This window comes from Chlamydomonas reinhardtii, chromosome 7, assembly GCF_000002595.2.
Source record: "Chlamydomonas reinhardtii strain CC-503 cw92 mt+ chromosome 7, whole genome shotgun sequence".
NCBI lineage: Eukaryota > Viridiplantae > Chlorophyta > Chlorophyceae > Chlamydomonadales > Chlamydomonadaceae > Chlamydomonas > Chlamydomonas reinhardtii.
Genome location: NC_057010.1, coordinates 1420529 through 1444254, shown reverse-complemented (window position 1 = coordinate 1444254; position 23726 = coordinate 1420529). Strand labels below are relative to the sequence as shown.

At 63.6% G+C, this 23726-nt stretch overlaps 6 protein-coding genes across 6 annotated transcripts; 2 read left to right on the top strand and 4 right to left on the bottom strand.

Annotated features, from left to right (window-relative positions):
- The first annotated feature begins 59 nt into the window (after positions 1-59).
- Positions 60-1975, top strand: CHLRE_07g323200v5 (uncharacterized protein). The gene is made up of 5 exons (XM_001701008.2): positions 60-197; positions 323-397; positions 550-672; positions 871-987; positions 1239-1975. Exons 1-5 carry the CDS (start codon positions 174-176, stop codon positions 1680-1682), a joined length of 783 nt encoding a protein of 260 aa, XP_001701060.2. The 5' UTR covers positions 60-173; the 3' UTR covers positions 1683-1975.
- A 92-nt stretch (positions 1976-2067) lies between these two features.
- Positions 2068-4749, bottom strand: CHLRE_07g323150v5 (uncharacterized protein). Its single transcript, XM_043064000.1, has 2 exons — positions 4345-4749; positions 2068-4071 (listed from the first exon to the last, which is right to left on the bottom strand). Exons 1-2 carry the CDS (start codon positions 4400-4402, stop codon positions 3518-3520), a joined length of 612 nt encoding a protein of 203 aa, XP_042922568.1. The 5' UTR covers positions 4403-4749; the 3' UTR covers positions 2068-3517.
- Positions 4750-4869: 120 nt separating this feature from the next.
- On the top strand, positions 4870-11015 carry CHLRE_07g323100v5 (uncharacterized protein). Its single transcript, XM_043063999.1, has 12 exons — positions 4870-5025; positions 5113-5155; positions 5274-5404; positions 5688-5795; positions 6148-6260; positions 6508-6673; positions 7354-7548; positions 7949-8724; positions 8941-9304; positions 9559-10034; positions 10181-10802; positions 10914-11015. The coding sequence occupies exons 1-12, from the start codon at positions 4957-4959 to the stop codon at positions 10989-10991; spliced, it is 3141 nt and encodes a 1046-aa protein (XP_042922567.1). The 5' UTR covers positions 4870-4956; the 3' UTR covers positions 10992-11015.
- Positions 11016-11017: 2 nt separating this feature from the next.
- CHLRE_07g323050v5 (uncharacterized protein) lies at positions 11018-13541 on the bottom strand. Its single transcript, XM_001700816.2, has 4 exons — positions 13377-13541; positions 13176-13280; positions 12907-13059; positions 11018-12659 (listed from the first exon to the last, which is right to left on the bottom strand). The coding sequence occupies exons 1-4, from the start codon at positions 13480-13482 to the stop codon at positions 12643-12645; spliced, it is 381 nt and encodes a 126-aa protein (XP_001700868.1). The 5' UTR covers positions 13483-13541; the 3' UTR covers positions 11018-12642.
- Positions 13542-13587: 46 nt separating this feature from the next.
- CHLRE_07g323000v5 (uncharacterized protein) lies at positions 13588-18179 on the bottom strand. The gene is made up of 7 exons (XM_001700815.2): positions 17630-18179; positions 17474-17528; positions 16719-17350; positions 16329-16445; positions 16090-16160; positions 15676-15860; positions 13588-15490 (listed from the first exon to the last, which is right to left on the bottom strand). Exons 1-7 carry the CDS (start codon positions 17726-17728, stop codon positions 14709-14711), a joined length of 1941 nt encoding a protein of 646 aa, XP_001700867.1. The 5' UTR covers positions 17729-18179; the 3' UTR covers positions 13588-14708.
- A 454-nt stretch (positions 18180-18633) lies between these two features.
- On the bottom strand, positions 18634-23339 carry CHLRE_07g322950v5 (uncharacterized protein). Its single transcript, XM_001700814.2, has 9 exons — positions 23028-23339; positions 22874-22953; positions 22723-22795; positions 22273-22455; positions 21736-21826; positions 21275-21440; positions 20699-20902; positions 20189-20385; positions 18634-19892 (listed from the first exon to the last, which is right to left on the bottom strand). Exons 1-9 carry the CDS (start codon positions 23216-23218, stop codon positions 19617-19619), a joined length of 1461 nt encoding a protein of 486 aa, XP_001700866.1. The 5' UTR covers positions 23219-23339; the 3' UTR covers positions 18634-19616.
- Between the last annotated feature and the right edge of the window lie 387 nt (positions 23340-23726).

The following is a 23726-nucleotide window of genomic DNA, read 5'->3' as shown; positions in this document are numbered from 1 at the left end:
TTAAACTGCCTTCGCTGTTTGGACATGAATACACCCGCTCTCCTACTAACAGTATACAACTAAGTGAGAAGTATCGATAATTGCAATAGCAAGCAATGCGACGGGTGCCCTGGCTGGTCCTGGTCACGCTGCTGCTGCCAGCTGCGCTGTTAGTAGCCGCACAAGATGCTGCTATGGGGGTGGAAAGTGAGCAAGAGGTGTGTATGATGATAGGGGCTAGGTGCAGCCAGCGGAACTTCTGGGAGATGCTGGGACAAGGCATGTCTCGCCATGCTTACTGTGCCCCGGTTTTCGCGTTCCCTGCGTGCTGACATCCCTGCAGGAGTTCATGGAGGGCGTTCAGGCCCCGGGGGAAAGCATTACTATAATGCTGGACCTGGGCACGAAGCGTGACCGGGTGCGTGTGCTCCTTGGGTTGCTTCCAGAAAGCTCTGTGACACGGCACCAGTACGGTACACCCTGGTACACACGCGGGAGGAATTGGCTGCGCCCTGGTTGCGCCCCTATGCTCAGTGCTTGCCCTTATACGTGCCGCTTCGATCGCTGCAGGCAGCTGTTAGAGATCTGGCGGGTCGGCTAAAGTCGCTACCGCTCTTAGCGAGCACGTCTATAGCAGTTGTAGGCCGGGACAAGTTGGTGCTGACGCCAAGTGCGAAGCACGACGTTGAGAAGGTTAGTGTGTTGAGTCGGTCTGGCGGCCGCATCTATTTGCAAATTCCCTGGCGTGAGCTGGCATGATATGGACGGTGGACCGTGCGCTCAACGCTGCTATGCCCGCGGCTGGCGCCGTTTGACCTGGCAGCAACTACCCCGCGCGTCCATCCGTGTCATCCATTCAACCTGCCTGCGTACCGTACTGCGCTGCAACAGGTGAAGCAGCTGCTGCTCCAGCAGCCGGAGATCTACGAGCTGGAGGTTAACGAGCAGGCCTTCCGGCGGCCGGGCGCCAAGCCGTACAATCAACTCCGGAAGGAGCACCTGGCGGAGGTGGGTTGCTCTCACCATTCCCAGTAACGGGGAGGGACGAGGGATGAGGCGGCGGAGGTGGGTTGCTCTCACCATTCCCAGTAACGGGGAGGGACGGGAGCCAGCAAGGGCGGTCGGACCAGGCGGAGGAGGCAAGGGGTGCGGATATGCTGCTGAAGGGACTACACGCGTGAAAACTTGGCGGTCACTGAAGACGACAGCGCACCTCCCGCCCTCCTGAATTTTTCCTTTGTCCTAACCTGCACATGCAGTCCATGGCAAGCTCACGGAACTCACTGCAGCAGAAGATCAGAGACAAGCTGCGATCGCTGTTGGGCTCTCGGAAGAAGAGGGGCGAGGCTGGCGGTGGTGACAGTGATGGTGGTGACGGCGGCGGCATGAAGCGCCGCCGCCAGAAGGTGAAGAAGGCCAAGGGCAGCAAGGCTGGCGGCGCTGGTGGGGAGGAGGGCTCGCCGGAAAAGGAAGCACAGCGGGCGGTGCGCCGCGCGGAGAAGCGCGCAAAGCAGGATGCGAAGCGGCGGGAGTTGAAACGGGAGGGTGCAGTGGCAGAGGAGGAGCAGGGTGCTGCGGGAGGGGCGGCCGGTGGTGCGCCGGCTGGGAAGCGCGTGCCGCTTGCTGATCAGGTTCAGGTGGGGCGTCCGGACGTGTATGAGTACGCGGGTTATGAAGCGGGTCAAGGCAACGTGGAGCTGTAATGGCAGTCAGGGGAGATGCTAGCCGGGGTAACTTGGACGACGGTGTAGGGGCTGCTGTTGTGCGCAGTATTAGTGTGGAGGTGGCAGACTTCTGGTCGTGGCTTGCTGCGTTCGTGAGTCTGCGACAGCCCCTGCGCTGTTGTTGTAAGCCTGAGCATGGGGGTCATTCGGGATTGCTGCCCGGGGTTTGGTGTCGTTTAGTGTACCATACAACGTTGACCAAACTCTGTAGTTGCTGTCGCCGCTTGTGCAAATCGCCCGGGTTTGGCTCCAGTTACGCCCCGGCTATCGTGCACTCCAGCGAGTCCCCCCCCCCCCGCCCCGCGCACCGCGGCTTCTCAGACAAGTCCTAAGCGCAGCGGGGCAGCTGGCGCCGCCCCGCGGGGTTCCCAGTGTCAACCGTGTGAAACCGTGTGCGCTCAGAGCACCCAACATGGGCTCAACCCCATGCGTCTCTCTGAGTTGACACGCAGCTCACACGCATCTTCCCACACGGTGCGATCACGACTACCCACTCCCACTCGCACAGCGCGCCAACCGCCAGCCTCCGCCGAGCTCCGCCGTACTCCATGACAGCTTCCCATACGCCTCGCTGTCCAACTATGCACTCCCACTCGCGCGCCGTGCCAACCGCCAGCCTCCGCCGAGGCCCGCCGTATTCTGCCGCAGCTTCCCACACGCCCCCCTGCACAACTATCAGCTCCCACTCGCACAGCGCGCCAACCGCCACGCCACGTGCCGTCCCTGTTCGTTGGCAGTTGTGCAAAAGCCCTCTTGTGATCCCTGTGTGTCAGTTAGGTCGTTGGTAGTTGCGAGGATTGCCGCGCCGCATGCCGCACGTGTAAAGTACACGCATCACCACTGCTGCTAGGTTCCCGTGGTCTCATGCCTTCTGCAGCTCAAGGTACATTCATTATTATACAATGAGAGCACCCGGGCCAGGGCCACCCAGAGCCGCCGGGCAACTGCAGCTGCAAGTCTCAGCTAACAATGCAGCACAGATCACATGGAGCTCCCTAAAGCTCCAGGTTAGAACCTGCGAATACCGACCTGCAAGACATCTACCCCACTCCGCTGATTTGTCTTCTACCGTACCCCAGGTAGGTAGTAGTGCAATACCAGCTCAGCGTCTACAATCTACCGTACTGTAACCGGCAATTGCAATATCAGCTATACGTTCTCCCCCTCAAGGGAAGAGTGGCCTACGCCCAAGCCACGTTGGTGCATGTCTTTGAAACTACCTTACCTCGATGTGTATAAACACCGCCCTGCAGCCGCGTCAAGCCAGCCCCCGCATGGACGTTCTAAGCACAAGCACAGCATGCAACAAACCAAACGCTAGCGGTAATTTCTACTACACACCGTGCCTGGGTATGCTCGCCAGCAAAGACCGCAAACCAAACTCCAGCCAGGCCTCAACCTGCGCTCTGGCGCTGCAGCACCATGCAATAGGAGGCAATGTGTGGCCGACACCCCATGCCGAGTTGTTGTCGTACCGCACAGTGCTGCGCGCGTGCGGCAGCCGCCGCCTCACTGCGACACTGCGTCTCAAGTCTCAAGCCCGTTCATGTCACTGCAACACCCTGGCGGCCAGTGGTGCATGGTACGGTATGCCGATGGGATTTCCCCAGGAATAATGCTAGAAACTGACTGTACAAGCACAACAACCCTGCAGGCCTACAATGGAACTTGACGCACCGCTGCAGTGCACGCTGCCATCCAACCATCCACCCATCGCCCAGGCGCACACCATGGAGGCAGCTGTGCCTCTGCCGCCATGTTCATAACCCCACCGCATACACACGCAGCCACCAACACTCCTCTCCTCCCTCACATCACAGCCGGCTGCGCGGCGGCGCCTGCCCACCGGCTGCCTGCAGCTTCTCGGCCCCCGACAGCTGCTTCAGCCGGTCCATGGCCGAATCCTGGATCTGTAAGAACTTGGTGTGGCTGCCAGTCGCCACCAGCTGCCCCGTGCGCTTGCGCCGCAGCTCCGCCGCCAGCGTTGCCACCTGCCGCCCCGCCTTGACCACCCGCGCATCGACCACCACCACCTCCTCCGTCCCCGCCTCCTCGCAACCCCCACTGCCGCCACCACAGCCTGACCCGCCGCCGTCGCCGCTACTACTGCTGTGGGGCCCCGCCGCTGGACACGCTCGCGCCACTGGTGTCCCGGTGAGGGCTGGCATCGGCGTTGTAGACAGTGCCACGGATGCGCTGTCATCGGCGGGAGTGGCAGCCCCAGAGGGGGCTGGCACGGGCAGGGAGGCGGCCGGCACGGGCGTGCCAGGCATGGGCGCCACGTAGTTGACTGACAGTACCATGCTCACGCCCGGCAGCGGGCTCACCGTCAGCAGCGCCGCCGTAGTGAGCGTGTCCACCAGCGTGGCTGCGACGGAGCAGTGCGGAGCGTCAGGCGTGCGTGCACACGGGTATGTGCGGCCGCATGGAAGCAATCCCTGTGGCCGCTGGCGCTAACTGCACCCACGCACGCGCCCGTGCCTTCCGAAGCGCCTCCGGAGCTCCCGCGCCCTTGCGACTCCATGTATCCCCGGGTGTACTTGGAATGGGAATACCCGACCTCTTTGTGTCCCTGAGCGGTTGCTTCCCAGCATGCACCAGCAACCCAGCGCCCCCTAAGCGCCATATCCGGGGCCCCTACCTGTGCAGCCTCCGTGCAGTGTCCCGTAACGGTTCTGGACGCGCGCCCGCACCGGCATTTCCGCTACAAGGCGACCCGGTTCGACGTGGACAACCGAAAGGCCCGCAAGGGCCGTGGCGTCAAACGTCGTCCGGTTTGGCACAGCATTGCCCGCAATTAGAGCCTCCACAAAAGAAGTTGCCAGCGCCAGCGAGCCCTGGTCCAGTTGTGCGGGGGCGCTTTGCGTCGGCATGCTCGGGTTGCCCGGCGTGCCCTTAGTCCAAGGTGCGCTGAGCAAAGTTGACTGTCGGAAGGAAGTGTTACAGTATTTTCACCTTGTTTACCGCGTTTTGGCAGAGGGCAGAGGCGTCCTGTCAAATCGGAACTGTCATGGGGTTTTTGGCAGGGCCCGGATGTGTGCTCCGTCATAGTCTTACACGTTATCCAAACTGTAATACGCGCACACTTGACACGTCAGAGCTCAGGCCGGCTGGTGGAAACAGGAACGGGTCTCGTTCTGCGCGGGCCCGCGGAAATGACTCTGTCACCATAGCAATCTGCTGCACTATGGAAGCCATACATTGAAGCAGAAAACAGGGAGGAGTCCTTTTCGGGCAACAGCCTCGCGTAGAAATGAAGAAGCTCTTTGGCGGGAACAAGAAGAAGGAGAAGGAGGGCACGCTCGTGGGGAAGACGGTCATGGTAAGTAAGAGCGACGTGTCACGACAAGAGAAGAGCTAAAGAAGTATGCATGCGCTCGCTCCTAGGACAAGCTCTCGCTCCTTGCAGGTTGGACCGTTCTCCGTGCGCGTGGAGGCAATAGTTGGAGAAGGTGCGTAACCATGCGGCGCGGGTGCTCATGCCTTGCGAGCCCGTGGGTTCGTGGCGGGGCGCACGGTTGCGCCTAGCTTCCTGACTCGTGGATGCCCCCGGACGGCGACGGCGCGCAGGTGGCTTCGCGACCATCTACCGTTGCATCGACGGCAAGACGGGGCTCGCCTACGCGCTGAAGCACATGCGGCTGGCGCCGGACACGGTGGATGAAGTGAAGGCAGAGGCCAAGGTGATGGCAAGACTCAAGGTGAGGCAGGCAGGCTCAGGCGTGCAGCGGTGAACTGGGCGTGTGTTTGGCACAATGCGAAGCGTGCGGATTCGTGCAACGCAATGGGCCAGGAGCTGGAAGATCCATGCATGTGGCAACTGGTGCCAGCGCCACGTGCACGTGCACACCCACGTGCACGGCCCCGGTGCCTCCCAGACCCTTCCCTCCTCCTCCCTCGGCATTTCACCCACCGTCATCCCTTCCTCCCTGCCATACCTCCCTGCCCCTCCCTGCCCCTGCCCTGTCCGCCAAACCCCCACAGGGCCACCCCAACATCCTGCGGCTGCACGCGGTGGCGTTCGGCGGCCCCACAGGCGCCGAGACGGACGGCTTCATGCTGCTGGACTTCTGCCCGCTCACCCTCCTGGAGGTGGGGGCCGAGCGGGGGCTGGGGGGGGGAGGTTTGTATATACCAGCCCAAACTGAAGGGCGGAGGGGGGGTTACTTGCACGAGCCCAAAGAAACAGGTCTCAGTAGTCCAAGCATCGTCGCCCAACCCAGATTTGCTGGTGGGGGTTGGGGTGGGGGCTCGAGGGCGTGCGGGCGGCTCGGGTGCGGGAGCGATTGTGGGGTGGCCAGGGCCAACCCGGTGTCCTAGCACACCGTGCGTTCCACGCCGGTACCACGCTATGATCCCCGCACACGCACACACACCCACGCACACTTTCATGTGCGCATACACATTTTCTCTCACATTCTCCGGCACACATGCGTGCCTCCAGGTGATGCAGCGCAACAACTTTGCTCTGGACGACTTCCTGGTGTACGAGGTGTTCCAGGACGTGGTGTGGGCCGTGGCGCACATGCACAAGTGCAACCCGCCGCTGGCACACAGGTGGGGAGGGTTGGGACGGGGGTTGGGGTGGGGGTTGAGGCGGGGGCTGGGGCTGGGGCGGGGGCGGTCGGGTGGGTGGGGTGCGGGGTGCAGGTGTAGCAAGAGCGGGAGCATGGCGGAAGCGTGGGGTGCGAGCGCGCAGGGCAGGCAGTGGATACCTCCTGTGGCCCAGGGCAAAGCCCGTCCACCCGCTCTCGGCTCCTCAAGGGCCTCCACGACTCGACGTGTGTTTGCCGCCGCGCCACAGGGACCTGAAGGCCGAGAATGTGCTGAAGAACGGCGAGGGCCGCTGGGTGATCTGCGACTTTGGCTCCGCCACCTCGCGGGCCCAGGTGTACGACAGCTCCGCCGACATCGCGGCGGAGGAGGACGTCATCCGCCGCACCACCACACCCGCGTACCGGGCGCCCGAGGTGCGCGGCTGGCGCCGGCCAAATCGTGTGTGTATGTGTGTGTATGTGTGTGTGTATGTGTGTGTGTGTGTTTGTGTGTGTGTGTGTGTGTGTGTGTGTGTGTTAAAGAGCACAAGGAAAACGTTGCGCAAAGACAGTGTATGCGATGCAGCAAAGCGACGGTTTACGGATGTTACCTGAAGTTACCTCGCATACCTGCTGCGGTGAGCCGCCGGTCTTACCAACCGGAAATCGCGCAACCCCCGCTACTCTAACCTCGAGGGGGGATTAGTGTCCACACGCTCTCAAGGGTGCAAACCCATGCATGTGCTCACGGTACCGTGAGGCCCAGGCACTCCTACAATTCCTAGCTCCGCGTCGCTACTCCTGGCCGCTAAGTCCAAGCTCCCGCCCAATCCTCGATGAAATTCTCACCTACGAGCGAATAAGAAAACAACAGAGCACAGGGCGGCAGCAGGGGAGTGTCACGAACAAGAGCGAAGGAGTGTGTGTGTGTGTGTGTGTGTGTGTGTGTGTGTGCGCGAGAGCGTGCTTGGGGCAAGGGGTGCCAGCCGAGGGTGGGGATACCATATTCGGCCAGGGCTAGCAGCAGAAGCCTGGTGGGTTGTCCTGTGGACCCTGCAGACCGACCCACTTTACCCCGCCTGCCTGCACGCCATTGTTGCGGACCTGTAATACAGATGTGGGACCTGTACACGCGGCAGCGCATCGACACGGCGGTGGATGTGTGGGCGCTGGGCGTGCTGCTGTACGTGCTGGCCTTCGGCAAGCTGCCCTTCCCCGGCGACTCCAAGCTGGCCATCCTGTACGGCAAGTACGACATGCCGCCGGGCCGCCCGGCCGCCATGCGGGCGCTGATCCAGGACATGCTGCAGGTGTGCGTGTATGTGTGTGTGTGTGTGTGGGGGGGTGCGTATGTGTGGGTGTGGTGGGAGGGTAGTTCATTCCAGAACCCAGAGCAAGCCATCCGGAGGGAAGGGGCGCGGGTGTATGTTCGCAGGTTTGTGTGCTGGGGCTGAGGCCGCGGGCTGGGGCCGCGGGCAAGGGCCGGGGCTGGCAGGCCGCCCGAAGGCACGTGGGGAGAGGAGGGAAGGTAAGCGTGCGCGTTTGGGGCCCGGCATGTGCATGCCGCTTCTATCCGCGGCGGGGGCGTCATCAAATTTGACGGGCTTCCGGCATGGTTCTGGCGCCGATGCGTGCCCGGTGCTGTTTGGGCTCGCACAGCCTGCCCCCTGTCTCCCGACCTATGCCTGGTTGCCTGTGCTTCACGTGCAGGTGAACCCGGCGGACCGGCCAGACATCTTCCAGATCATCTCCAAACTCGACCTCCTCCGCAACGTCCTCTCCAGCGAGGCCTCGGGCGGAAGCAACGGAGCCGGCGCGCCCCCGGACGCCCCCACGGTGCCGCACCCGCACCCCTACCCGGCGCCCATGCCGGTGCCGATGCCGGGGGCGCCGCCGCCGCCGCACGTGCTCCCAGGGCAGCAGCTGCCGTATCCACGGCAGGGGTCGTTGGGCGCCCCAGCACCGGGCCCGCCGGGGCCCATGCCGCCGCACCCGCACCCAGTTCACGGCGGCGCGCCGCCGCCACCGGGCTGGGTGCCGCCGGGGCCGCCCGGGCCGCACCACCCGCCGCCGCCCTACCACCCAGGGCAAGGGCCGCCAGGGCAGCCGGGGCCCCACGGCGCGCCGCACCCGCCCGCCTACGCCCAACCGCGGCCCGGCGCCGGCCCCCCGCCGCCGCAGCAGCAGGTGCAGCGGCAGCCCTCGCGCGGGGGCAGTTTCAACCCGGCCTGGCCAGCGGGGCCGCCGGGCGCCCCGGGGGGGCCGCCTGGGCCGCAGGGCGTGCATCCACACCCGCACGCACACGGCCCGCCGCCGCCGCATCTACAGCCGCAGCCATACCCGTACCCGCAGCACCCACATCCTCAGGCCGCGCAGGCACACCCGGGGGCAGTGGCACGGGTGCCGGTACAGCCTCAGCAGCAGCCAGACCTGTTGGGCGATGCCTGCCCGGAACCTCCTGTCACCGCGCGGTTGCAACCGGAAAGGTGAGAGCCTGAAGAGGGCGAATGATGGGGCAGCGGGCCGGCTAGTCACGAAGGGCCGGCCAGTCCCCGCTGAGGGGTTGCGCGAGCGACGTGCGTAGCCGAGCTGCCTCCCCAGAACCGTATCACCCCGCCAAACAATGCCGTTTCATGCAACTAATATCAACGTCGCACGCGATGTCTGCCTGCCTGCCTGTCTGTCTGCCTGCCTGCCTGCAGGCGCGCCTCGGGCAGTGGCCGTGGCAGTGGCAGTGGCCGACCGCCGGCGGTGGGCTTTGGCGACGACGTGGACTGGGCCGGCGCCGGGCCCTCCGCCACCTCCACCTCAGGTCCCTTCGCGGCAGCAGCCACAGCCGCGCTTCTGCAGCCTGCGGCGTTCGGGGAAGGCGCGACGCGCGCTCCTGCTGCTGCCGTTGCAGCGCCGGCCCGGGCGGTTGGAGAGGTGGATTGGGGAGAGCAGCCTGCGTTCGGGGCCCTCGCGCGCTCGGTGACATCCACTGCCACGCCGGCGCCGACACCGTCGGGCGGCGCCGCGCCGCAGCAGCCACAACCGCAGTTACAGGCGCAGCGGGCGGCATCACAGGTGGTTACCTAGCTTCTTGTGTTGCGTAGAGCAAAGGGGAGGGAAGCGTGCCGGCTGCGGAGCTTGTCGCGGTTTGGGCAGGGTCGAGGGAGGGGTGGTTCGTCCCGGAACCTGAGAAGAAGGGTTGGGCCGCGCGTTTGTCCTTGATACTGTGGCAAGGCTGGAAGAGGGGGAGTCCACCCTACCGCCGCCGCCATCTGCAGTGAACTCTTCATCCATCCTGCCGGCCCCTCACGTGCCCGCCTGCTGTTCAGGTGGCACCAGGGGACCTCATGTCTCTGGACAGCATGCTGCCGGCCACGCCGCCGCCCAGCTTCAGCCAACCAGCGAAATCCCAGCCGTCTTCCGCGGCCGCTGCTCCCGTGCAACAGCAGGAGCCGCAGCAGCACCAGCACGAGCTGCCGCAGGAGCCCGCCGGACTGAGCCCCATGCCCAGTCATGTGAGCGGCGCCGCCTCGAGCGCCCCCAACAGCAGGAGCCTGGCGGCGACCGCCGCGGCCGCGCTACAGCAGCCGCAGGCTGCCGCCGTGCCTTTGGGGGTCATGACGCCGGCAGCGTGGTCGCCGCTGGAGGGCGCGGCTGGGCAGGCTGGCAGCACGGATGCTGCCGCTGGAGGGCGGCCGCCGCCCGGCGCCGGGGCTGGTGGCGGCGGTGGTAGTGGCGGTGGCGCAAGCACGGGTGTGCTGCCAGCGGCGGGGCCCGAAGGGGACGGCGAGACGGTGGGCCTGAGGTGCGTGTGGCGGGGAGGTATGGGCTGGTGCGTGACAGGTTTGCTACGCCTCTGCCAGCTTCGGGGGGTGTTTTGTCAGGGTGCCCGGCCGTTCCTGACCCTCTCCTGTCCCCTGCTGCTTGCTGTCCGCTGTGCTTGCCGTGCAGGGCGGAGGTGGCTCGGCTGGCAGCACACAACGCGGCGCTGGAGGGCCGCGTGCGGCAGCTGGAGGGCCTGGTGGCGGCGCAGGGCAGTGCGCTGCAGCGCCTCGCGGCCGACCTGTCCGCCGTGCAGCTGCAGCAGCAACAGCAGCAGCAGCAGACACAGCACCACCAGCAGCATCACAACAGCCACCCGCTCGCGGCCAGCTCTACCTCGTCGTCGTTCGGCGGGGCGCCGCCGCTGCACGGTGCCGGCGGCCTGCCGCCGGCGGCGTTGTCCCGACTGGCGCCGCACAGTGGCGCCTCCGCTCGACTGCCGGGCTCTGGCGGGGCCACCGGTGGCACCGGCGGGGCAGGCGGAAGTGCGCACGCAGGCCTGCTCGCTAGCGGGGGCGCCGCAGGCGGTGGCACCGGTGGCAGTAGCTACACCAGCGGCACCTTCGCCTCGGGGCCGGGCGGTGGTGGAGCCGGCGGCAACCAGCTACTGGCGGGCGCGGGCTCGAGCTCGGGGCTGGGGCCGGCGGAGGAGGGCGCCGGTGGCAGCCGCGTGAACGGCGGCGGTGCCGGCGCCCCCGGGGGGCATGCGGGCTTTCCGGTGGAGGACGGCTTTGGCGAGGGCAGCCCCTGGGTGAGTGGGCGAGCTCATACCTTGTGGCGCTGCCTTACAGGGGTAACAGGGTTGGAGATGCGTGTGTGCTCGCATGTTCGCGGCGTGTGCATGTGTCTTGCACTCTTGCAGTGTGCCGCATACGGTGCGTCCCTGGGCGCCAACCGGATCAGGTCCGCGACTACCGTATATGCCATCAACCGCTACTGATCCCATGTATTTCTTTGCTGCCCCTGTGTTTGCTCCATGCAGACGTCAGAGCGGCAGGTGTCCGGCAGCGCGCCCTATCCGCCCATCGGATACGAGGACCTCACGTAAAGCGTCGCTACGTGGGCGAACGGCCAGCATCTGCGGGCAATGCGTTGCAGCAAACGGGCGACTACCAGGCGACAGGTAGCGCCGTGGAGTGGCCGTCGAATGAACCTAGCCCTGCCTGCGCCCCTCAGAGCCGCTAATGGCGAGCCGCTTGAATCGTAAACAAGTACTTGTATAGAACCCAGACAGGCAGGGGAAGGCGTTGGCTTGGTGCTCCGCTCACAGCTGGGTGTGCAGTGATTGGCGGTTGGTAATGATCAACGTGACATTGCAGGCGTCTGGGAAGCCCTGTAGCGGTATCGGCCAAAAGTGGGCCAAATATGGCACATTTCGAGCTATGCGACTGGACTACCGTAAATGTATAGAAGCGTTGTGTGGCTGGCGATTTGCCGATGAAGCATGACAGAGTCGAGCAAGCGGCATGGCTTTGGAGACGGTGCACGAATGTGACGCACGCGCAGTGCAGGGTATACGCTAGGCTCGTAGGTAACCATGCTGCAGTGATCGAAGTGAGGAATGCGAACGCTGAGGTCGAGTACAGGGCGGGTAAGCGGGTTGCAACGTACCGAAGCAAAGCACGTCAAGAACTTGCATCAGGTGCACGATGCTTCTCTTTTGTTCCCAACCGGTGAGTAGTGCTGTTAGGCCTGTCCTGTACTTCTTATCCACCATCCTGCACTCTCCTAATGTCCACAGTGGGTGCCTGCAACGCACCTACAGCTACACACGTCGGGCTGGGTCGCCCTTGCCTCTGTCACCCAAGCCGCGGGCATGCTTGTCGGTTAACTCATTTGTCACCATCCTGCTTAACCTGTACTCCGCCGATCCTGCCATCAGTTCTGGTCGAAGACATCAGTACTACGTTACCACCACACTTCCCTCAGGTGCTCGAGGTCTCGATCCCTGTATGCATTCCCTGTCATGACACCCCAGATATATCCATCAAGATGCTAGCGATCCATCCTCGACTGGTCAACTCTCGAACCTTTGTCAAAGACATCCACCGCACGGCGCTACATTGCGCACTGCACTGCACATGCACATGCCGGTCCAAACACGTCGGCGTTTTCCTCGTGCGTGTCCCCACACAGTCCTCGTGCGTTATGCCATATCGTACATATGTCCGCTCACGTGTCCGCTACAGCAAGTGCTGCCAGACTCTACAGCCATCACCTGTACATGTCCTCCTGAACGCCCACGCGCAGCATCCGTCTCCCCCCGCACGCAAATGCACGCTTACGACCTCCAGCGCAGCTGCCGCATTGCGCAAACAGCCTGACCCACCGCTGACGCCATACCCACACACCAGCTGCAACGACTGGGATCCTGACGGGAGCAGCGCCACTGCGTGTGACCCGCGCATGCTCTAGCGCGGCGAAGCGGCCCGGCCGGGATCCAGACCCCATGACGGCAAATGCCCATGCCTCCGTACACAAGCGGTGCTGAAGACGCGGTCGCGCTAGGGGGGCTGCTGAAGCGGCGCCGCCCCAACGCAAAGAGCGGCCGCCTGCCCCAAGGCGGCGGCGGAAGATGCAAGGCCCACACCTCACGGGTTGATGATACCTGCAGGGGCGGAAGCGGGGCGGAGGAGGAGTGCGTGGTGGTGAAGTGCGTGGAACAATGAAGGCAAAGTTGGTAGTGATGTAACTTGAAATGCAACGTGTCTGTCCACAGCGTCCAGGGAGCCCGGGGTCTCCGAAGTGGCGCTTGCATCCCACAAGCGGCGTGCCCCCCTCCCCCAAACACATACGCAGGCATGCAGCTCTGCACACCCAACCCCTTGCCCTACCGCTGGCCATTCCAGGCTTACCTAACCCATAAGCTGAAAGGTCTAGTGCCGCGGCGTTTAATGCGTTGTACACATCTGGTGACAAGACTTCCTTCCCCGCGATGGCGTAGAGCAGCAGCCAGGGCAGGAAGATGACTGTCGCCACGATGAACCCTATCGCCGACCACTTGGTGTCTGCAGCAGCAACCGAGTCATGGGGAAGCGCTGCGGTCACACCGAGGGCCGCATGGCAGCACTAGCACAAGCACAGGTCCCGTGCAGCTGGCTGCTCCTATTGCAGCAGCACTCACATTTGCGGATGATAGGATCCCCGCGTGGCGCTTTGAAGTCTGGCCAAAACAGCCAAACATTCATTCCCCACATGAGAGGTAGAAAGCAGAAGCCCCCATAGAACACTGCATCAAGCGATGAAATAGTACGTGTCAGCACTTCGCTGAGGCAGTGCAGTTCCTCTACGAACCAAACGACGAGCGCACTGCTCAAGAACTCACTGCGTTTGCTCAACGTCCGCGCTTTCTGCACAGGCATGACCTCGTAGTCGACACTCTCGACAATCTGGTCGCCTTCATGTACCTCCGCGTCACGGTCTCTGTCCATGCTGTCAGAGGGAGCCGTTGCTGTAGCTCCGCAGTGCTAGTTGAACGGCTGGTGCTATGTGACGGGCGAAACCTGTGTTGCAAAAGCTAAGCAGCTATGATGTGGTAATTACTCTGGGTTCGCGCACAGCGACTCGGCCGCATGGGCGGTGCCGCCCTGGCATCCTCAGACTCAGAGCGACTCAGCCTGGGCCCGCTACGCGTCCCTATACGCGTCCCTATGGCGGGAGTCCGAGCATAGGGGTTTAACCGTATCATGCTGTGTCCCAGCATGACCATGCTGTGTCACCATGAATTCGGGTCCGTCGTGAACAGTCTGCGGCCTCGTACAGCCCGTCCGGGCGTGTATGCACGGTCTACAAGCCCCCACATCTCCATCGCGGCCGACGTAAAGTGGATGCGCCATGCTACAGCAAACTCGCGGTTGCCGCACCGCACGCCATGATGCCATCGTCCGATGCCCGCCCCCACCCGAAGCCACTACGGACGCAGTGCCTGTATATGTGCAGCGTCCCCCACACGTCAACAGTGCATTTCGTGAAATTGAATCATGCAACTCTCAGTCTCCTACCATGTAACGCAGATATGCAGCTCCCTACGGTCAAGGCTGCGGCCCTTCAACAATCGTCCGGTACCAGATCAGCAAAACTCTTCGCGGCCTTGCCAACCCACCTACTAACCGTAACCCTATGGCCTGCCTTGATGGCACCCAGATCAACAAAAGCCCATACGTACGTCACCCTTTGGCCGCGTGCGCCCTGCTCTAACCTGTCCGTGCCTGCATGCGCGCGTCCCCCCCTGTGCAGCCAGCCGGTCGGCGAGCCGAAGTATGCGTTCACTCTACAGCCGCGCCTACGGGCCCACCGGCGCGCTGGTTGCCCTGCTCCTGCTCAGACATCAAATGAACCCCGCCCTGCTCCTTATCAAGACACACAAGAGACTCCTGCGCCAGGCAAATGCTGCCGGCAGGCCATATGACACAGGCCCGGAGAGATATGCCCTGCTCTATGCGCTGAAACGAGCGCGCCGGTGCAGGCGCAAGCTAAAGCTGCAGGTGCTGGTGCTCACAAACTGCGACTGCCTCTGCTGCTCCTATCTGGTAGTGCAAGATCTTGTACCAGCGTGGTCCCTCGCCAAAGCTCCACTGCCCAGCAGCTTGTGGAGCAGCTTGGCGCACAACGCTGGCATGCCGAGCGTGACGTGATGCTTGACCACGTGTTGTGTCATTCACGCCATCAATGGAAACGCAGAAGCCTGCTGCGACGGCCCCTGCGGACCAGGCTGCAGTGTCAGCGGCGGTGGCGCCGCCAGCGCCGACGCGAGCCCAGGCGGCAGCTGCAGCGCACCGGCGTTCAACGGCGGCGCGTGTGGCAGCAGCGGCAGGACGCCCAACGACGGCGGCGGGGCCAGAACGGGTGGAAGCGGCAGTGACCCTGACATCTGTCCAGACAGCTGCGGAGCCAGTAGCTGGCCCGAGCCCCCGGCAGGGCCTAGCGCCGCGCTGGGGCCCGCTGGCGCCGCCGCGGCTGGCAGGCCTGCAAGCCCGGGCAGAGGCGGCATGCCGCCAGGCCCCATGCCGCCAGGCGCTCCAGGCGCACCGCCTGAAGACCGCCGCCCCTGCTGCGGCCCCTGCTGCGCCTGCAGCGCTTGCAGCAGCTGCGCCGGCCCTGCCGCGCCCGGCCCAGCGCCGCCGCCCGCTCCTTGTTGCCCCGCCACCGTGCCTGCCGCGCCCGGCGCACCGCCCTGCGACCCCGACGGCCGCGACACCCCGCCCAGGCCACTGTCCCCGCCCTGCTGCATCAGTTGATGTGGCTGCTGAAGCTGCTGCTGCTGCGGGTGGTGGTGGTGGTGGTGCTGGTGGTGGTTGTGCTGCCCCGAGGGGTGGGTGTACAGGGGCGGCGCGAAGCCGAAGGTCAGCGGGTTGCCGTGCGCCTGCGCCAGCTGCGCCAGGTGCGCGTGGTCGGCCATGGGCGAGTGCATGCCGCCCAGCAGGTTGCCGTGCAGCGCGCCTGCAGGAGCGCATGTAATACCATTTGCTAGTTTGTATGAGCTTTCGTCACCATGTTGACACAAGCACGTACTTGTGTATGCAGTACATGCAAGCGACATGGGTGCGCATGCAGTTATGTCGATGCAGTGGGGTTTCATGAGGCCCGGCGCGACCAGCCGCGCTTGTGCCGAACGCGGTGCTTACCGTTTGTGAGCGGCGGCGGTAGGAACGGCGGCACGCCAAGCCCAGGCGGGAACTGCGGCGGCAGTCCGCCCGCCAGCGCACCGGCTGTGGGCGGTTGGTTGGGCAGTGGCGGCGGCGGCTGGCGGCCCTGGTGCTCGGCCATCTTTTTGAGCACGTGGCTGTCGTCGTGGATCTGGAACGGCGAGCTGCAGAGTTGGAGACGGGACAGGGCACAGCATACATCAGACCGCGCATAGCTTGGGGGTTGCTGCGCACTTCACATGCGGTACATGGCGTCACACATGCGGCACTTTCTCGCAGGACGCCACAAACGAGGGCCGCGCAAGCGGTGCTGTAGGGCAAGGTATGCCAGCAGCACCGCGCCGCCTGCGCAGTGCCGTGCTTACAACGCTGCTGCTCCCGGCCATCACTCACTGGTAGAAGTCAAACTGCACGTCCATCATGTCGTCCGAAATCTTCACCTCCACTGTGGCGTCGGGCTTGGCCTGTGCGTTGGGCGCATCCGTAAGGGTTGCAAACGTGTCAAAGCGGCGCATTGCAATCATGTACATGGTGACGTGGCAATATCGGTATTATTGCAGGCAGGCAGGCGTCAGACACCCTGGCGGTGCAGGCGCGTTGCGTTGGATGAGCCCGGCTTGCCGCCGCCGCACCTGCACCAGGATGAAGGGCAGAAACAGCTTGGTCTCGCTGGTGTTGGCGCCGTTGCTCTGCCGCGCCGCGCTGCGCTCCAGCAGCTTCTTCAGCGCCTTCTGCTGCTCCACCATGTCCTGTGCAGCCGGCGCAAATCACAGGGTAGCGATGACGACTCAGCGGGAAAGACAGCGGTGTGGGGCCAAGGCCGCAGGTGGGAAGGAACCCTTAGCGCACTCTGGTGCCTGTCAGCCAAATGATTGCGTCTCCAACCCGTGCCACACCCCCGCCCGCCCCCCCTGCCCGCCCTGCCAATCCCCAGGCCCTCTCCCGCCTACTCCTCTTGCACCCCTCCCACTCCCCTTCCATTCCCTCCTATTCCCTCCTCTCCCCCGCTCGCTGGCCCCTACCTGCAGGTACAGCTGCTTTTGCTCCACCTCTTTGATCTTGGCGTCCCGCTCGGCCTTCACCCGGTCGGCCGAGTTGCAGGATAGGCGCGGGAAGCCGCGCCACAGGATTTCCTTCTTCTCCTTCTGGATGATGTCCATCGCCATTAGCACGTTAATTGCGTCGTACACGCGACGCCGGATGTTCTTCTCGTCGTACTGCCCATTCTTATTCATCGCCTCCATTTTGCTCATCTCGCCCACCAGCTCGTCGGCGACCTCGTTGTAGGTGGTGCGGCCCTTGGCCTCCACCTTTTCGCACACCTTCATGGAGAAGTGGCGCAGGCCCTTGCTGCCGCCGCGGCTGCCGGATGCGTCTGCGCCGCGCGAGGTCTTGCGTCGCTTGGAGCCGCTGCCGTCAGTCGCGGCTGAGCCGGTGGGCCGCGGCGTGTAGGAGGCCTGTTGCAGAGCGTTGAGCTGCAAGCGCGTCGACGCAAGCACCTGCAACGCGCGTGTCGTCGCAAGGTCCGTAGCTTGGTTCGTCTGCTGGCACTGCTGGATTTCGAGCGTGTTGGTGGGTTGAGGAGGCGGGTTGTTGTGTCCGACGACGGGTCCAGCGAGACCGGAGGGGTGCCGAGCGGAGGGGGGTAGCCCGCCTGCAGCGGTTGCAGCGCACGCCAGGAATAGTGGAGGGAGTGAAGGTCGGGCAGGGCAGCATATAGGCATTTCACAGCGCTGCATCTCGCGGTGCCTGTATATGTAAAATCAGGCTCGCTTACCAGTGCCCGCGGCGAAGCGGCTGAAGTCGCAGTCCTGTGCAAAGTCAAGCAAGCCCTGTTCGCAGGAGTGCAGCACCCAGCAGCAGCGGGGTCAGAGTTCTGCCCGCATCAAGACTCCTCATTTTTGCGAGACAATCAAGCGCTCATGTGACTCACTAGGTCTTGCAGCTCTTGGGCGAACGCGCCATTGTCGAGCTCCGTGCCCGTCCTGGGCGCCACGGCACCAGGCTCCAGCTTGACCTGGGGCCCGTCCATTGCCTCCAAATCTCAGGTTCGGCTGGATGGGGCAATCCTGTGTCTGGCCTGAGTGGAAAGCCAGCCGGCGCAAACTGCGCTCCCTTGAGAGCGCGCCTGAACGCTACCTACAGCATGTCCTGTCACTCTTATGACGTGTAGTAGCTGATATGAGGCAGACGGAAGGCACAGGGAGTTCCGGCACGCTCCGACCGAGCGACTATGCGTCTGCAAATCGATTGGTGCTCGGCTTAGCTTCCGGCACAGAAATGTGCTTAGTGGGCTATTCAGCAGTTATATCTGTAGGAAACGTTTGTAGTATAGGGGGCGCAGAAGACGTTTATGGCCCCTTGAGCGACTGTGATAGAAAGCGCGGGAGGCCCACATTGGCCGCCCCGTGGAAGTGATGGCCATGCCAGCATACTACAATGAACACACCAAATGCAATGCAGTGGCGGTATGGCCGCGAGCGTGCCAGTTGGCCAGTAGGGCCAGCGATGTCGTTGCACAGACATGTCGCCCCGACAACTCCCGCCCAGAAGTCTGTGGACGCATCGGCGCCGCCCCGTGGCTGCCCTCACAAGCCCTCACATAGCTGAAAACCCCGATGTGGGGCCAAGGAGAGTGCTGGAGTCTGGAGGTTCACTCCTCCCGGCTCATTCTTGGCTCACCTACGCTAAGCATCTGGGTACCCCGCACTCTGCCTCTGTCGCTTTCCACGGAGCTGCACGGAGTTAGGACCATACCGGTACTTGGCTACACACACTGCGTTGGTAGTCTTCGGCGTAGGCAGACACCCGCCAGGCCGTCACTCCGTGTCGTAGCTAAGTCACACGGTGCGCTGGCCCAGCTCGTCAGGGCGAACATACAGTCAGGCCAACGCCAGCATCCCTTTCGACAGCATCTTGGAAAGTGGACCAGATAATAAACAGACTGTGTTACAGACAACAGAGCCGCCAGACATGTTCGTGCCATTGCCCCTGCTCAGAGGGAATGTGTTGTGCCTCGTGCAAATGGCCAGACGCTGGCTACCCCAAGACCCATTGCTGACACCAGTCAATACCCACAGTCCAGTTCCACTCCCTCCATACCAGACCTGCATCGTAAACTGTGGCAACGCGGCCATCCTCTTGCTCTGGCGCTCCCCTCCTATCCTCAGTGCTTTGGGTGCCACTTAAAGCTCGACATCGCGACGTACATACCGCAACTTGCACTGCAACTTGCACTGCATCACTCGCGAGGCGCACAAATGCAGTGCATGCAGCCCCTGGCGCCGAAGCCGCCAATAATAGTTGTCTTCTCATGTTCCTGATCTCTTCTCTGCTCGCAGACTCACAGCAACAGCACTTGGGCCCAGCTGCCCCATTGCAGGCGTGTGACAGACATCACGAGCCGTACACGCACGTGCTTCGCGCCACCCGGTAGCTCGACCATATGTATCTGGAGCTCACTAGCGGCGAGGGCGCAGCGCGACCGCACCCAACCAAAAACTGCGAACCATCCGCACACCATGCGACGGCCCAGGGACAAAAAAGCAAGCACGCACAAAATCAAACCGAGTATGCATCAGCATCATTGCCACAACCTTTGGCTTAGAACACTTGCCTACTACATTCGGCGGCACACGCAGGAGGCCACGCCCTGGCCATAGTGCTAATACAGCTACGCGCCTGCCAGACGCTGCAGGTGTGTGTTCAGTGGGTCATGCCACGGGCCAGGCCCCTACAGTACAATAACACAAGAAATGACAGAATACCTCGTGCAGCTGGACTAGCGCGCATACTGTTCCCTCTCTGCACCCCGGACCCCTCCCTGGCCCCTTTCCAACCCACCCCCCCAGTCCGCACAACCCAACTGGCCTGGCGCACCCGAGCACAACCACGACCACCACCACCCCCGCCTCTCCTCCTCAAGCCGCTGCTCCGTTGCCGCCGCTCCCGCTCCCGCCGTTGCCGCTGCTCCCGCTCCCGCCGTTGGCGCCGCCGCCCGCCGCCGCGGGCTGGGCGCTGGCCGCCTCCGCTGCCAACAGCTGCTCTGCGCTGAGCGGCTTCTGCATGGTGCGGTCGCTCCAGCGGAAGCAGCGCTCCAGGCTGTCGAACCAGTCACCGGTGAGGTCGGTGCGGTTGATGGTGGGCACCGGGTTCTCGCTCATGCGCACCTTGACGCTGTCGCCGCGGCCCAGCTCCTGCGGCCGCAAGGTTGCGAACGCGTGTGAGGCCGTGAGCATGTAAGAAGCGGGTAAACGGATGCGACCACAACTGTGTGCGGCAGCGACGTAGCGTACCCTGGGTCGGCCGGATGCGTCGCTCACCCCGCCACCGCACGTGGCTAAACTTGCACCGTCTTGTGTTTTCCGCCCTTGTCCGGTTCCTCAAACCACCGGCCCCTCCCATCCCCCACACAACCCTGCATCCACGCACGCCCGGTGCCCGCATCAACGACACACGTGGACCCAACAGCAACTAAACACACCGCGCGCACCTGGCGCGAGCGGCCGTCGAAGCACACCCAGGCTGTGCAGCGGGCGTTGTCGGGGATGCGCAGCTCCAGCTCGGCGTAGTCGGGCAGGATGATGGGGCGGAAGGACAGCGAGTGCGGGCACACGGGCGTGAGCAGGATGGCGGGCACGTTGGGGTGCACCATGCTGCCGCCGGCGGCCACGCTGTAGGCGGTGCTGCCTGTGTGGGGACGGCGCGGGAAGGAGGGCGAGGGGAGGGGTTACATTCATGCTTGGCTAAGGATAGGGGGAGCGTTGGGGAGCGGGGGGGTGGGGGGGGGGGGGTTGGAACACTACGCCGATGGACAAGCGCAGGCCGGCATGCCGACCGCGCACCACTACCAAGTAAGCGCATTGTGACACGCTTGCATGCAGGCAGCGTGGCATTGCGCTGCAGCCTATGCTCGCAGGAACGTGTGCGACAAGGATGGCAGCAGCAGCTGGAGGCGGCGGCTCAAGGCCGCGGGGCTTCGCGCCACAGCCGCAGCACCCACCCGTGGGCGTGGCCAGCATGATGCCGTCTGCCTGCACGCGCGAGATGAAGCGGCCCTTCTCGTAGCACTCGATGTTGGTGAGGAACGCGGAGCTGCCGCGGTCGATAACCATCTCGTTCAGCACCTCCACCACCTGCTCCGGCTGCCGGCTGCCCTTGCGCCACACCTCGCACGACAGCCGCATGCGCAGCGTCACCATCACGCCTGCTCGGCAGACAGACACGAGGTGCAGGTGGTTCCGTATTAGGTTTACAGTAGAAGGACTGGCAAGGGCGTTGCGTGGAACAATGGAGCAGGGCGTCGAGCCTGGCAGGTGGGAGAGCTTCCTGTACCTTTGTACAGTCCATACATCCCGCCCGCCGCCCGCCAAGCTGGCCTCCGTGCCCACAAGCCGCCCCACGAAGTAGCCCAGAGAACACCCGGGCTTTTGCACTGGGTTCGGTTTAGTTTGGGCTGGTATCTAAAACCCACCCAGACACCGAGACTTCCAGCCACCCACCCAGCCAGCCAGCCACCCTGCCCGCCAGCCAGCCAGTCACCTTGCCACCCACCCATCCATCCACCCACCCAGCCCACCTAAGCTGTTGCCGGGCTCATCCATGGAGTTGACTGAGTCCAGCGACAGCAGCGTGCAGCTGTCCAGCTTGGTGCCGCCATAAATGACGTCCAGCAGGTCCTGCTTGAAGTTGGAGAAGTCATGGTTGGTCAGGAAGCCCATGCTGCCCATGTTGAACGCAATCACCTGCTCGGCAGGTGAGGGTGAGGGTCGGATGGTGGTGGTGGTTGGGTCGCAGGAGCAAAGGCCAGGTTAGGTTTGGTCGACACATCAGAAGGCGTTTCTAATCTGGACAAGTCATCTGGTATCATTCCGGCCGCCGAAACGATTACAACACACTGCCCACGCCAGCCCCCCTTTACCTTTCCAAGCAGCGTTATGCCGCCCAAGGCAAGCACACGCTACACCGATCCCTCCCCCCGGCGCGCACACCCTGCCGCAGCTCCCCACTGAACTGAACGCCCCACATGACATGACGCACCGGCGGCATGCTGGCTTTGAACAGGTAGGAGGAGTGCAGGATAACGCCGTCGCCGCCCAGGCACACCACGAAGTCCACGTACTCCGCCAGCCTGCGGACATGGAGCGGCGTGGCGTGAGGCAGCATGGTGTAAGGCCGACGCCGCTCGGTTTGGCGTTGCTGGTTTGAGGTCCGGTGCGGGCCATGCAGCGCTACACACTCTGTACCGTACGCTCGCAGGGCGTCCTAGGCATGCCTGTGGCCATAGGCATTGCCGTGGCCACAGACCCCACGGCGCTTGCATTACACCATACGTGAAATGCCTTGCCCTGGCCACCAACACCCCTCATTCCACAGCTCGTGAAGCCAGTCATGCACGCCGCGGAAACCAACGACGCCCAGCACGGTCCCGACGCACGCAGTGCACACAGTGCGCCCTGTCCCGGTGCGTGGCGTACTGCAACTCTCAACAATCAGACCGCCCCCGCGCCCGCCACCGAACAACCTCGTCCACCACCCACCAACTGCTGTGCAGACACGCACACGCCACAGCCGCACCTTTCCATGTCCGCCTGCGTGTAGGTGTACACGAATGGGAACTCATCTAGCCGGCCCGCCACCTGCTGCTCGTACACGTGCGGCTCCACCACCACCCGCAGCTGGTGCTCTCTCCCGAGGAAATCCACGACGTCCAGGAAGGGCGCTAGCAACTCGTCACCGAGTTTCATTATCACCATGACGCTGGGGTGCGGCGTTGTGGGGAGGCGGCAAAACGGGTGCGTTAAGCATGCCCAAGCACGTTGCGCCCGGGTTGAGACAAACTCCCGCATTATGCATGCTGGCGGACAACGTGGCAAGAGAAACGGATTGCGTGAACGTTTGTGGCAGCGGGCACGAGCGTAGCGAGTGCCTGGCGACGCAGGGGAAAGCAGGCGCTCTTCCCGCCTCTGGTCCCCCACCTTCAGTCTGCACCAGTCCCGACGCTCTGCGCAACCTGCACGCACTCACCTCTTGGGTCGATGCCGCCATACGAGCAGGTGTTGCTGTGTGCTAGGGTATGCGAAGTGCAGCTTGCCCGTCCCTGCGCGGCAAGCAAGATACCGTGTGTGTGCGACTCTTCTCTCAGCATGCTCCCACGGTCTCTCTCGTTGCAACTCACCTGTGACGAGCTCGCGCGAGCAGCTCTTGCCATCAGTACGCAGAATGTAAAGCGACGACTTGCGGGGCCAGTTAGTGCTCCTGGGTGCGCCAGAGCAAGGAAACAAGATGAGCCCCGCTCGCAACAACAAAGCCGCCCGCCGTTACTGTCGCACCTGAGAGCGGAATCTGGCTCACTTGTCGAAGGTTCCGAAACAGCTGGCTCCGCAACAAGCGCCTCGCTGCTTGGGGCACTTTGCGCCCGGACGCCCACAGGGCGCCGCGACCAGCAGGCCCCCCCGCGAACAAAGCTTTTATGGCCGCTACATAGGCTGCGACAAGCCACGCCGTCGCGCGCGAGGCCCATGAGGGGCACCTCCGCGACTAGAGCTGCGAGTCCTACTTCGTGTGGCTTCGCTTCTTGATGCAGCTATTTAAATGTCAGTTAGGTACTGTATGCTAGCACGCGGCCAGTGCAAAGTTTGCAAGACTCCCGTGGGGGTTCACTTGCGCATTTACCCGCATTGCATGGGTCACAGGGTCCTTCCGGCGCCTACTGGCCGAGTGCCCGTGGGCACTGAGGCCAAAGCCCCTAGCCCACCTTTGCACTTGCCATCTAGCACCACTACCGGTACCGTGAGCTTTTTTGTCGCGCTGCTGCTGACATGTGTGTGAGCTCACGTCGGGAGATGACAGGGACCACCCCGGCAATCCATTGAGGGCACAGGGAATTGCCGCGTTATGCAACGGGAGACTGCCATATCGCCCTCATCAAAACAGGGGAAGGTGCGGAAGCCCCCACCTTGTTGACTGCTCTGACGTATAGCCCACTTGCAGGTCATGGAGCACTTGGCCGGCACAGCCATTCTACGTGC